Source organism: Symphalangus syndactylus, chromosome 3 (assembly GCF_028878055.3).
Source record: "Symphalangus syndactylus isolate Jambi chromosome 3, NHGRI_mSymSyn1-v2.1_pri, whole genome shotgun sequence".
NCBI classification, from domain to species: Eukaryota; Metazoa; Chordata; class Mammalia; order Primates; family Hylobatidae; genus Symphalangus; species Symphalangus syndactylus.
Genome location: NC_072425.2, coordinates 95,843,260 through 95,857,819, shown reverse-complemented (window position 1 = coordinate 95,857,819; position 14,560 = coordinate 95,843,260). Strand labels below are relative to the sequence as shown.

General features: G+C 34.4%; 1 protein-coding gene across 12 annotated transcripts in view; it reads right to left on the bottom strand.

Annotated features, from left to right (window-relative positions):
- ETV1 (ETS variant transcription factor 1) overlaps positions 1 to 13,922 on the bottom strand; it is a 96,551-nt gene extending 82,629 nt beyond the window's left edge. For 3 of the 12 annotated variants that reach the window (XM_055272557.2, XM_055272559.2, XM_055272564.2), the window contains exons 1-4: positions 12,646 to 12,768; positions 12,053 to 12,140; positions 10,614 to 10,661; positions 1,373 to 1,426 (exon numbers count right to left, since the gene is read on the bottom strand). In XM_055272557.2, the coding sequence (XP_055128532.1) occupies positions 1,373 to 1,426; positions 10,614 to 10,661; positions 12,053 to 12,140; positions 12,646 to 12,732 (277 nt within the window). In that variant the 5' untranslated portion in view covers positions 12,733 to 12,768. The other 9 variants (XM_063637055.1, XM_055272562.2, XM_063637053.1 and 6 more) reach the window with 8 other exon arrangements.
- Positions 13,923 to 14,560: the final 638 nt, after the last annotated feature.

The following is a 14,560-nucleotide window of genomic DNA, read 5'->3' as shown; positions in this document are numbered from 1 at the left end:
GTGTTTCTAAGGGTGTCTAATTAAGGTCTATATAGTTGCTGAGTAAGTTTCTTGGAAGCCTATGTCAAATACCTGTATTTAGACATCAAACAGCATTATACAGTTTTCTTCTCGGATCAAAAATAAAGCTAATACAACAGTGGTTACCAGGGACTGAGGGCAGAGAAATGGGAGTTATTGTTTTACAGGTACGGAACTTCAGCTTGGGATATAAAAAAGTTCTGAAGTTGAATAGTGCTGAAAGTTGTACAACAACGTGAATGTACTTAATGCCATTGAACTACAAACTGAAAAATAGTTAAAATGGTAAATTTTGTGGTATGTATATTTTACCACAGTAATTTCTTTATAACCAAGCTGAGTTGAAACATGTAACATGTTAGAGAATCTGGACAAAACCTTGCACAACCCTCTACGCCTGAGAAATTTAACTTACCAAACATAAATGCTGAAAACATTGCCCACAACATCTGTTACTTGAAGCAATGCAGGTATTTGTATTAGAAAAAATAAAACAAATTTAGATGTCACCAGAACAAAAATGCATTAGGCCAGTTTCATAATTAAGATGGCATTTATACCCTTTTCCTTACTATTTGCTCCTTTGGTCAGTAGCGGCAGTTAGCTGGTAGAATTGCAGATTATAAATACCAGCAGTAAACCCCAAGGCAACCACGTTTGTACGGGCAAAACGCTCACTCTGCAATTAAGGGACAGTGAATACTACATGCATCACTCCTCGTGCATTCTCTGACAGACCCGGGAGCAAGGCTCAGAGAAAGGAACGCGGAAGGAGGAACCCTGAGAGAAGCCAATGGCTGCTTCCATTTGTGCTACTGCAACCAGGAAGCAGAAAATTTCAGGCTAAAAATTAAATAAAAGCAGGTGACAATTCATGAATGTACAATACTACAATAAGCCAATGAATGTTTGGTCCAGAATCTTTTATAAATTATACAATAACTAATCTCAAGTAGTTTTTAACTCTATCTCCCATCAGCATCCAGGCATTTCTCTGTAAGCATATTGGCAAACTGGAAGTAAACATGTGCATGTTCATGGATCACACCCTATTTCCTCCCAAAGATATTTACCAATATGAAGAACAAGACCATCTTTCAATCAACGCAGTCTTCCTTGCCTGCTATTTGGAGTTCTCTTCCGATATACAGAATTCAAGGATTCTGCTCAAAATAGAGTTTCTGCTGATGTCACAACCTAACAAATCAAATCATCTTATGGCTGTAAGTTAAAAAGGCGCTGGTACAATGTAATACAAGACACTGGACGTGAAAACCAACCAAAGAGAAAGAAGGAAAGAAGGAAACCAGAAAGACAGAAAAATACAAGAGATGAGTCATACTATACTTACAACTTTCAGCCTGATAGTCTGGTACAAACTGCTCATCATTGTCAGGTACCTGAGCTGAAGAAGAAAAAGAAAATTAAAAAAAAATTAAGAGAGAAACTGCCAAAAGCATAAGGAATGTCAAGTAAAATCTGTCAAGTAAGATCTTCTTGGGCTAAGATCAAACCTATGATTATTTGCCAATGAGCTCCTATTTAAAATGGTATTGACAACACTACTTAGGAGGAGAAATGGAAGGGGATCATTGATGTCAACTAGGAACCATACATATGTCAGAAATAGGATGATGGCAGGTGTATTCCCTCTGAATTTCACCTGCCAGATGGAAATAAAAGAGATGCAAAATAAAGAAAGCTATAGAATTTCCATTTCCTGCAGTTTTTTTTTTTCAAGAATAGAGCAAAAGCTATTTCAATTCACCCACTGCCAGTGTGTAAGCAGCCCATTTAAATTAACCACACAATTATTTTAAGTGATGTGCAGTTATCACACACGTCCCTCTGCTTTTTTAGAAACGTCTGCTGGTATGTTCTCTGTCCTGCAAAATACACCATATTTTAAGATGCTTGCACTAAATTTTGCCAAAGTATGCTACAAAGGTTTTTAAATGGAAGAATGGTCTTTGATTTGGCTCATATATGATAAAGTATTATATTTCAAAGATTATATTCACATTAACAAAATAACAAGCAATAACACAAATGTCATCTTTTCATTCAAAATATTTTCCTGGCAACTACTAGGCGTTAACAAAAAGAATATCACTAGTTCATCAGTCCTAATGTCAAAAGACTTTCCTATTTTTAGTAAAGGAAAAATACTGAATAGCAAGGACTTAATGCATTTGGCAGCAATCAAAACACAAGTGCATTTTTCACTTCTAAAATGTTTTCATCACAGTTGATTTAGACATCGAAGTAACCTATTCCAAACTGAATATTAATAATAAGCTTTCACAAACACACATAAATACATGCAAACACACACACATACACACATGCCCAAAAAATAGAAGTTAGGTTACTTTTAATTTGATAAAAATATAATGAATTATCATCCTAATTAACTTTAGCTGTCATTTGACTAGCTAGTATTACTTTATTAGTGTTACGTAATACTGAAACTTTTTTATCCAGCCAAGTCATATTTAAATAGATGTTAATTAACTTTCTTAAATGAGCCTATTCTGTATGAGGAATGCTTATTAAAATAAACAGTCTCTTTTGAAAATGCTTCAGGTTGGTAATTGAATGGCTTAAGAAAAAAATCTACATGAAAAGGAATTCTACATTTTAAAAAAATTTTATATAAAAAAGAATACAATATACAGAATTAAAGTTTCTTTTTATTAGTTTAATACTATTCTTCAAAAACAGACATTTGGCTGAATAAAATTTATGTTGTATTATGAAGAGCATAAAAATCTGATAATTGTGCCTGTTATAAAAATGAATGCAGTTTGACATTCAACTGTTTTCTAACAACTCTCTTCTGTACACCAATAATTAACCTTATTACGAATGCACTCTATCCCCACTACCAAACAAAATCAAACAAATTAAGAATTTTTTCAAGTTTTAACTGATGCCTATTTGATCAGCCTATATTGCAAGGAGAACTTTTTTCTCTTCATATTGCTGTAATATCTGATACTGTGGGTAACAACTTTAAAGTTAGCAAACAGCAAATCAGCAAATCTTAATTCTGTGACATGCTAGTTGTGCAACTTTGGTTAAGTTACTGAACCTCTTCGAATTGAATTTTACTTATCAGTTTACTAGTGAAAATACAGGTTTTTTGGTGAGGATTAAATGAAACAGTCTAAACACAATGCCAGCTACTCAAGAAATGTTTCTTATTTTCTTCTTTCCAGCCCTTTACCCACCAACCCTTGTCTTTCAAGTCATCCACAAAAAAGTACTTGTCATTACAATGCTCAGTTTAATATCTTTACTTCTAATGAAGTCTACTAGAGAGGCAAAGAAACAGCTAAAATCTGTACATTAGCATCCTCTCAGCTATTAACACAACATATTTTTTTGACACTGCAGAAAAAAATGTTCTAAAAGTTTCATAAATTACGAGGCAAAGGGTGTGCTTTCAAATAAGTCTTCATACCAAAAAAATTACAAGTGTTTTAAATATATATTTAATAAATAACAGCAAGTACACAGATTCAAATCCTGCACATTTTTCCCATTATATCCTTGTTTTGGTTTTCCCTCAGAATTAACAGCTAAACAGATATAACTATTGAGATGCAAATATATCAACCACAACAATTACTGGGCTTTTAAAAAGCCAACATTTACAGGAATCTAATAAAAATATAATATCCCTTTACAGGAAAAGTTAAAAATAGCTGGTGAGTAACAAAAGTATACTTGTAACTGAATATGATGGTATGAATGTCCTAAAGGTCTTTTGTTTGTTTTTGTAGTATCATAAGCAGATTTGCAACTTTATAATATATGTCACTGCAAGAGCAGCACAGAATCATTGATGGGTGTGTGATGTGTGCTGGAATACGTGTGAGGAAAAAAGGGCCAAATTTTAGGGGTAGAATAACCTAGAAGTTGTATCTCGCAAATATACAGAAAATAGCTGCACAATAACAACCTGTAAAGAGTAAGAATAAGAACTCCTATTTCTGTTCTAACTCCTTAACATACTGAATAAATACTTCACACTTATTCCTGAACATATTACAGAATTTTAACAAAAAACATGACTCACGTTTTCACAGAAGCTAATCTTAAGAAACTGAATAGACCAAATGAAGCAGCATGCTACTTAAATAGACAAAGGCTTAAGTATACATCTAATTTCAAGTTAGAGTAAATGGAAAGCAGTTAACTAAAAACACAAGTTGGATCTAGGCAAGGAAAATATGACAAAGTATTGCCACACTTGTATCATACATTTTCTTTTTTCTTCAATTCAGGGGAATACTGTGAAGGAGCAAACTGCAGCTGCCTGAAAATTTGCAGCAAGCCATACCAACTCCAAAGCTGAAAATTAACAATAGAGGTCAACCTAAAAAAGCAATGTTTTTGCCACTACTATCTATTATAAACTGTGCTTGATATAATCACCTTTGGGGAATGAAAATGTTTCCCCACACTATGTAATTAAAGATGAAGGGGAAGAGGAGGAAAGGAGAAAGGGAGAAAGTATATACCAAAAGACCAATAAAATGCTTTCAAGGAGATTAAGCATGTGGATTTTACTGGGAATAGCTGGAGCGGCTCTATCAGTTCATTGCACATTAATAGACAAGTTGCCATCAAGTCTCAGGATCTCGGCTTTAAAAGGGCAGTATCTGCACTCTCAGCTATTTGTTTTACCTAGATTATTATCCAAAGTTGTTTTACTGTTTTCTCTCTTTTTGCAACGTATCAATACATATTATCAGAAAGAAATTCATAAAAATATTAATCATGACCTATATGTCACAAACTCACCAATTCTCCTTTTTAATTTTAATACTTTTCTTAACTAATATTGCCTTAGGGATGGGTAATTTTAAATATAGCTTGCCTTTATGTTATGCTTATTTTTAACTTTCAAATGAAATAATAATCATTACTTAAGAAAAAGTAAGCGATGAAAAAGTTTCCAAGGTTGGCTGCAGGGAAGCGAAAGCCCTCCTATTCTTACAAACTATGTGCCTATTGGGTTTTCTTTTAAAGCTAAGGAAAAAGTGGAAGAATTACAAATAAAACAAACGTCAAGTATAAAAGGGGTTAATATTTAATTAAAACCAGTTCTATCCACTGTAACAATGACCTGGAGCCAAACAAGGCGGAAGATGTATGAGTCATTCTTTCTGCCCGTGAATGAGACAGCTGATCTCCTCAGCAATTCCTCAAGACAAGCAGGCAGAACTGGAGTTCTGCCTCCATTCACAAAAACACAGTCCAGCATATGAGCCATGTGGCCCAACCACAATCTTTTCATGTCACACCCTTCCAGGGAGCTAAAGCAAGTAAACTTGGACTTGCAATATAAACACACCAATTTTATTGCTGTCTCAGAGCTCAGATCCATTAAAGGAACACATTTAAATAAATGACAAGTTTACAAAGTTACATATATACATACATATATATATATATATATATACACACAAATACATACATACACATATCCCATCCTGCTTTACAAAGTAACTTGTTACAGAAACTTGCATGTATAAAACTAAGGAAGAAAAAAGGAAAAGACACACAGATGCAAAGAAGGTTTCAAGAAAGGGAAAAGAAAAACCATTACAGAAATGCCTGATTTTTCTTGCCTATTATCCAAGTATTTTTATCATAAGAATACTGTAGATTGTTTGCTGAACTTTGTAGCATTTCTCTTTGAATCAAAGAGTTAGAAACAAATTTCTTGTGAGAAATTTAAATTTTATTTTTTAAATAAGAAGTAAAAAAAGAAAAATCCACCTTCCTACAGTGGTATGCTGTTTAATCCTAAATTGAAGCTACAGGCCATGGAACAAAATAATCATGAGTCCACTAAGCTTGGTTTTATACCACATCCACTTTTAACATTAAAATGATTGTGCAAATGTAGAAGCATTAATTATGCAGAAGTATAAACATATTTAAACATACAAAAAAAGGAGGCAACTTTCCAATGACAAAAACATCTTTAATACTTGATTAAGGCATTATTTCCATATTTCTGTATTCTTACTATAATAGTAAAGTTTTAGTTGTTGTGAGTGTCAAATCAGCTTAAATTCCTAACTAAAATTGACCTGCAGTAACTTGAAAACTTAAAGGAAGCTCAGAGCCAACAAGCTGTTGTTTCTAGCCAAATATTTTCTCTAATGCTACAGAGGTCTGACTCTACTTTTTTTTATTATAACATTATACACAAGTCAAAGGGAATAAAGTTATACTACAAAATGTAACAAACTGCACATTTCCTATAACTGAAATAGAAAAGCTTAGCAATATTTCATTTATTAGGATCCTCTGGAAAAACTACACTATACTATACCAAATCCCATTTTTCTATTTTTAAAAAAAATTTTCTATTTTGTAAATAAAACATGGATGAAAAAACATTTATGCAATTCCAATGAATGTTTAGAAATAAAATATACTTACTCTATCTGCTGTCTTTAAGTCAAACTCAAATGAGAAGTCTTTCTCTCATATTTTAGATTATTTTCTAGTACAACAAAAAGAGGGGTGATAGCCCATCCTCTCCCCGCCCACACACAAATGAAATTATTGTTGTTCAATTATAAGAAATTATATGGACTTCTCTAATTCAATGCTTAATTCTAAATTCATGTTTTATGTAAACCACATAAAATAATATAGTTTTTAAACCTTTAATCCTTATTGCACCAAGTGGGGGAAAATAATTCATGAGCACATAACCAATTTTATGTTCCATTAAAAAAAAGTAGGATTTCTGAAAAATAAAAATGAGTGTATTATGACTACTGTATATTGTGGATGACATTACACATAGTGAGTAACAATAGCACATATTACTTAAGAAACATCACATAATGATTTTGAATATAAATTTAGCATCAGCCATTAAAGCGAATTGAGGGGAAAGTAATGACATCTCTGCTTTTAAGTCAACCTGACTGTTGTTTGAAGGTCACATAAAACCAAGAGGAAAAAATCCTTATTTGTATGATGTAATAACCTTTGCTGTAGAAAGGTTGTTCTTGGAGATAAAACTCCTACTCGAAGTGTGGCGGCAGCACTAAACTTGACTCAATACAAAACCACTGAAAAACATTTTAGCCTGAAGACAGAGAATATTGTTGATGAAAGTGAACCTGAAAGAACATCTAGACCCGAAACAAAATAACAGTCAAGAGAGCAGCTATACATTTACATCAGATATATACTGAAAATTATTATTTCCCTTTAAGTTGTGTTAGTAGGTGAGCTTTAAGAAGCAAGTTTGGAAGAATGCAATCCTTTCTTAATTTTTTACATCTTTCTATTTTTGTTCCCGATACACAAGAGGTTCCATTTTAACTATGACTTTCAGGTTGTTAAGAATAAGACATCACCATGATGTTGATAGGATTGATATTTAAACTCATTATTTCATGGAATCAAATAATTGCAATTGCCTTTCTGTCAGTAGCAGTCTAATTCAAAATACAAAGAATCAATAAAGAATTGCACATAGTAACATTATAACATAAAGTGACTATGGCAACATTTTAAAATTGGCATATTCCCTGACTTTTTTTTTTTTTTAACTACTGTGGTCACTGAAAACATTAACTTTTCAGTTTTCTTCAGAATAAGATAATTGTTTTAAACTGTGTTTAGATGTTAAAAAAAAAAACCTTTAAATTGCAGTGTTAGTTCTTGGGAAATGATATTAATGTAAAGTTATATTCTCCACCAACATATTTAAATCTCTGTATGGGAATTAACTTTCTTGGTAGAATGCAAGTGTATTTTTACAGAGGACTTTACTGAACTGAAAATACTGGTCCCATCCCCACCCTCAAACACTACTGCCTTATCTATTCCAACTTCCCCTTAGAAATAAAACAAATTTTATAATCCATAATAATTTACCCATGAGTAATCCATATGTTGCATTTGGGGTAAAATTTATGAAAAGTCTTACAGAAAAAAACAAACTAAACATGCTAAGATATCATTTCACAAATATTTGAGCACTTTTATAATTTTTCAAAAACAATTATCATATGACATATGACAACTAACTTGACTCTTATGTCTAATAAGGTTTTTAGACCTGTTTACTTCCCAGTGGAATTCTAACTCATGGAAGAAACTTGGTTAACTGCCAATGATCTTTTTTAAAAGGGTCAAGATGTCTTAAAATTCCGTGGTCACTTTCTTGGCTATGGAGCATTATGAAAAGAAATATGTAAACGGTTCATAGTCTGCCAATTTGGCAATGTTTTAATTTCTGGATGTCCAGAAAGACATAAATGGACACATCGCACTACAAATAAACTAGGGTAATTTGGGCACTCTTCTTAGCTAATACTGTTCAAGACGTGGGATAAGTTAAAATATCAGTGCAAAATAATATATTTAATTTCTCAAAACAAAAAAAAAGTGGAGTCTAGAAATAAGAAGTTAAAAAGATCTCTTTTCTCACTATTAGATTTTAAACATCACATTAACAACTTTTTGCTTACATCATGATTAGGTAAATTAATGTAAACTATTTTGAAAATGCTTAAATTATTCTAAAATGAAATCTTATCCATAGTTTGTAAATAGTAGTCCACCTGGGAATTCATATAAAACACTCATGATTAATTCCTGACCTTAATTGAAATTATAATTCTTTTCTAAGTAAAGGTCCACGTTCTTCCAAATACATTGATCATTTTCTAGGTTTATTTTTTGTAGTGCTAAATCTTCAGGTTTGATTTACAGGTATGTTAATAATCCCGGAGAAAGGCTATTCCCTGCAGAGTTTTAAAAGATAAATTTGGGTAAATTATTGCAACCACTTATCTGAGCTACAAGACACAAAACAAGTCAAAAGTTAAAAAAAAAAAAAAGGACTGAAACTGATTATAAAATTGTTAAGAGTCTGTCACAGATTCCACATTTTAAAATTCCAGGAACAGAGTTGCTATGCACATTCAAAATCTGCCAGCAAGTGCACTGACTTGGAATCAATGAGATTTAAACATCTAAGAACCAACAAACCTTCCAGAACAATTAAAATAGATATTTTAAGTTATTTTGGAGAAGCAAATAAATTCTCTCATAAAGGTAATGTTCTCACAACCTTTGACTTTGCAAAACTAATAGGCATAAGTTAATACAAGAATCTCCATGCAAATTTTCCTTGAAAAACTTGTATTTGAATATGATTTATGTTACAATAAAAAGTAATCTATTGCAGTAAGTTTCATTTACACAGACTAGCAAAATGATCCTTAAATATAGCCAAAACTTTCAGTAAGTCTTACCTTCATTAACATATAAATACAATCATCCTTTCAAAGGACTATTAGGAAAGCTATTTAACTTTAAAGATTGATAAAGATTGAAAAAGCTCTTTGGAGAACTAGACTATCAGCAAAACAAAGAAACTTATTTTACATGCTAACAGCAACTTGATCAAGTGCATTCAAGACCACGGATAAAACACATCAGTCTGCCTAAAAGTAGCTACAGCAACACCTGGGTTCCATTTAAAGAGACCCACTCTCTCCTTTTTAACCATCTTAAAATCTGTTCCAAAATTTGCATGTTTCCCATATAATGTGAACACACAAATAATACTGTTATACACTCAATGCTTAAATAGCTATAATTTTTCTCTTTGTATTTCCCACAAAACACACCATAAGATTAATATTTCACATTTTTATGCCAAATCCAAAAGAAAAATTTCAAATTATGAATGCCAACAAAAGTCCCTCAATATTAGGCATTTTTGAAGTTGTATAAAGCTTTATGAAGCAATCTCATTTTCCTATAAAGTTGCATACAATAAAAGATATAACAGATTGCACCACAAAATTTTAACAAAAAATAATTCAAAATAAAAGTAATGCCTTTAAATGTATCCTTGCTCTATTAAATAAATCCTAATAAAACTGACAAAATAGCAAAGGTCAATTTCAACAAACATCACATGAATAGTAACACATGGAAAACATTTTCAAAATCCTCATATCTCCCATTTATTTTAAACCCATAGATTTCCTAAGTATTAGATACACACCTAACGTTCTGTGTTGTGAACAAGGTGGAAAGAAGACACTTGCACTTAAATCTTGAAGCATCCCGTCCTGATGAACCCAGAGAAACTAATTTCTGCCATCAGAAAAGTCCTCTACCAGAACACCAAATAATGATATGCGCTGCTCTAAAGGAAACAGCAAGCCAGCCGGGTTCTGGCTCTAGGAGGTCTCTGGAGGTACAATAATATAAACCTGATCAATTGCAATTAAAATCTGAACAGAGGCTTAGAACTTGAAGTCTTGGTGCATTAGTTCTTGCCAAAAGCAGATGTGATTGTGAGCTGGAAGCAATTTCTCCTGGTAATTTGTGATGACACTGGGTAGTACAGCCCCAGAGTCCCCAAAGACAAACTCATCAGAGGCTCTAATGTATGCATGACACATGAGGTGGCTCTTTTAGAGCTCAATTAATTGGGCTGATTATTAAGACAGCAAGTTCAGGACTTCTTTTTTTTCTCCTTCTAGAGTTGCTTTTCCCCCCTTTTAAAGCAAATTTTGCCTTACCTTCTGCAAGCCATGTTTCCTGTAATTGACTTAGATCTTGAAAGAGTTCTAAAAAACAAGTCAAAGACATAAACGTAAGATTTGCAAATCTTTAGTCTTCATTAAATGGAAATGTTTGTCATGAAATTGGTGTTAAATATAAATTTAATTTCAAGAGACGCAGTCAACATAAAAATAAAAAAAGAGGCATAACTTAAATATCTCAATAATACTGCCTACTTTTCATGCCTATTAAGCAACTCTTTAAGAAATTATTTTAGTCAACTGAAGAATAAAGTCAGTCATCTTTTCTTCTTCCTTTTTAACAAACAGCTTAATAAATAAGCTCAGGGATACCAGAATTCACAAAAAGGCTGAGGTGAATGTGTGTCTATTCACTGAAATCTTTCTTAAATATATTTAACTCTTGCTAAAATAGTAGTAGGGGGAAGATTAGAAAGACTGAAAAGCATTTTATTTATATCTTCTGAATCTTACATAAAAAATATAATGGTACATGGTACAACTGTCAAAGTATTATGTTTTCAACTTAAATACCTCAAAACTAAAAGAAATCACTTCAAATACAAGTTTTTAGAGGAAAATTTCTACATTAATAGGTTTATAAAAGTCAGAAAGATAATTCTTTGGCACCAGGTTATCATCAATTTCAAAACTATATGGTCATGTTAGGGAGAGAGGGAGGTATTTAAATAGTATGAAGATTTGAGGAAGTTTCAGAATTCAGTATATCTAATTAAAATTGCCAACTAAACTTTGATACTTAAATCTAAGTATATTAAGTTTATTATGAATGTCCTCATATGGCTAAAATAATTTGTAATATATTGACTTCCTAGCAACAGTTCATAAAAAGAATCTGCAAACTAATTTCCCAAATAATTATTAAGGAGGCCGTAAGTATGATTCAGTGAACATATTATGGTCAATAAACAAGGTATTATGACCTCACAATTTAGTCATCAAAATCACCCTTGAAAATTCTGTTAATAGTAGATGGTTTTAGTGTAAAGGAGGTGGGAAACCAAACAATCACTAATACTGTTTAACTTGTAATAAAGGAGAAAGAAAAAAGTAAGCAGTGTACATAGCTGCTGAATTTGTCCCACTGTATTGGGTATTTTTAAATTGTTATCTTAGTGAATGGGGTGAGTTATATGCCATATGGACAAAGGTATTTAAACACAAAACAATGATTAAAAGAAGGTTGTCATTGAGAAGTTTTTATTTCCTTCTTTCATTAGTTTGTGATAGGACCATAAAATAGTCTCCCATGCAAACTGCCACATTGTGTAAATTTTTCCAAGTTAAAGTCTTAGTTAAATTCAGTAATTTCAAAGTTTATTATTTTTAAGATAAGACTGAAGTGCTCCTTTTCTTTTAGCAGGGTGGAGGGTGTAGGTAAAAAAATGGGGATTCAGCCCAAAATCAAACCTCACCTTCTGAATCATGAGCCAGATCTCTGTTAATGAATTTTCTTTTCCTGACATTTGTTGGTTTCTCGTTACAATTTCTCCCACGCTGACTCTACAAAGGGAAAGATAAAATGCTTTAAAAGAATGTAAACCTCAGATCACACACACATGCACACGCACACACACACACACACACACAGACATGCATACATAAGTCTAATGGATCTTCTCTCTGAATAGAAAAATAAAAGTCCATAGTATCAACTCTAATATTCACTTTCTCACTTATTTGACAGTGAAAGCTTATGTTAGGCAGGGAGAGTTGCTTCCCAGTGCCGATCTTAGCACATTACTATTTATCAGTCATATATTCATGGTATCTCAGCATCAAAACAACCTTAAGCATTTACACTTAAAGTTGTTTTTAGGCTGGTTCAATGCTAGATTAAAACAGTGGATTTTATTCTCTCTTGGACAGCCCCTCCTCCCCACCCCACCCCCACAAAAAAAAAAAGCAAAAAGAGTAGAGAAATGAAAGAAAAAAAAAGAGAAAATGAGGAAAAAAAACGAAACAAAAACACCCCATATAAACAAAAAGTGTCAGCATTTGTCTCAACTTCATTCTTTTCAATGTGGCAGACAAACCCAGCCAAAAACTTTGAGTGCAGCAGCTGCTGCTGCCCTCCATCTCCTCTTCCACTCATCTTGGGCACTTTAATCAGAAAAAGGGGTCTTAAAAACAAAACTATGCCTTATCCAAATCACTGAAAGGTAAGCTCATTTTGAAGACTGGGCTTCTAGAAGCAGAGTCGCCCTACAGTGGCAACAAAGCAGATAAGTATCTGCAATCCCAACCCCCGTGCCCCCTCCCTTCTCATTTTCTCCCTCTCCCCACCCCCGACGGAGTCAAGTTTATAAACAGCAACTTTCAAACTGATCACTCACATTGGTGACCATGTAAGGCACTTGCTGGTCATAAAATCCATCCATGCTGCTGCTCTTCGCAAATCTCAGCTCAGTATTTTATATTTTGAGCATTTAGCTGGAGATTTCCTCAGGATCTGGACTTCTATCAACCTAGAGGGGAACAAGATGGCTTTTAGGCTTAAAAAAAAAATCATGAATGAAGCTCTTGAATTTGCATAGCTAATTACCCTCCGACAGTCCCATTCACAAAAATAACCCTCCCTACACCGCCTCCTTCACCTGGATCCAAAGAGAGCCAAGAGAGTTCACAATTTACATATTTTCGGTAGTAGCAAAAATCCGAACAAGAGGCGATGTATTTATTTACACTCTCGATGTTTCCCTGCGCGGTCGGTGTACCCCGGGCAGCTCTGATTCGCAAACGTGTGCAAAACTAGCAATGGCGATCAACGAGACTTGCTTTGCACCTAACGGGACTAAAGAGACGGAGACACCTCTTTCATCAGGATAGTTTTTGCGACCCACAACCATGCAATTATCTGGAGAGACATAAAAAGTTGTTGGAAAGACCCACCTGAAGGCCACGCTAGGCGAAAGGCTGCAAAAACTTCCCTCCAAATTTAATAAAAACATTAATTATAGCGCAGCACTTCCCCCTTGGAAGCCGAAAGCGCCTCTGACAGAGCTCAATTCGGTGGTTTTTCCTCTACTTCTCCTCCAGGGGCCTCCAATCCAAACTGATGGATCGCTGCCTCCCATTGGCTCCGCGTCTCTTTCACAAGATCAGATTTCGGGCTGTCAATCAGGCGGCTTGCTGCCCCTTCCCGCCGGTCTCCCTCGCCCCTCTGCCCTAGGGGGTGCTCGGCCGGTAGGCGCAGGGTCCTCAGCCTGGAAGCGCCACGGAGAGACTCGATTTCCTCTGTAACCCGCTGCTTATTGTTAAGGCGCCTGGGGATACTGAAACCGTGTGTTTCGACTCGCCAGTTCCCATTATTGGAGTGTTAGGTCCACTATGGGGCTGGTTTCCTTAAAGCACTGTTGTGCGGTTCTGGTATACACTTAGAGGCGCGATCCACAAAGCCGGTACCACCTTATTCAGCCGCCCTTCCCTCAGGATCTCCAACCCCTCTACTCTTGCCCTGACTAGGAGCTCACCTCGCTGTCTATCCTCATTCTCACTAAGCTTTTGGCCCAATTTATTTTTCCGTTTTTCAAAACCCACCATCACCATTATGGTTTATCAAAACATTTTTTTAACAGTCATCCTCAACTAAAATTAGATCCTATCGTTCGTGGGACAGAAACATAAAGAATCTATAAGGAAGGCGCCTAGGAGATGCAGAATTGCTGATTAGCAGAGGTTGTGATGGGAGGACAACAGAGCAAGCTGGGTGAAAAAGTATAAGTCGAAATTGTCCCTACATGTGCACTGGGAAAAGGTACTTCCAGTCCACTGTGGCTGTGGGGAGTAGGAGGGAGGGCTTGGGGTTGCTCGTATATCCTAGGACCCGCACGTTTCCTGAGCTTTTGTTATGTATACACGGAGGCGGAGGGTGTCACTTACTGTACTTGACGCTTTCACTTCCTCTCCAGCTTTTAAACAGC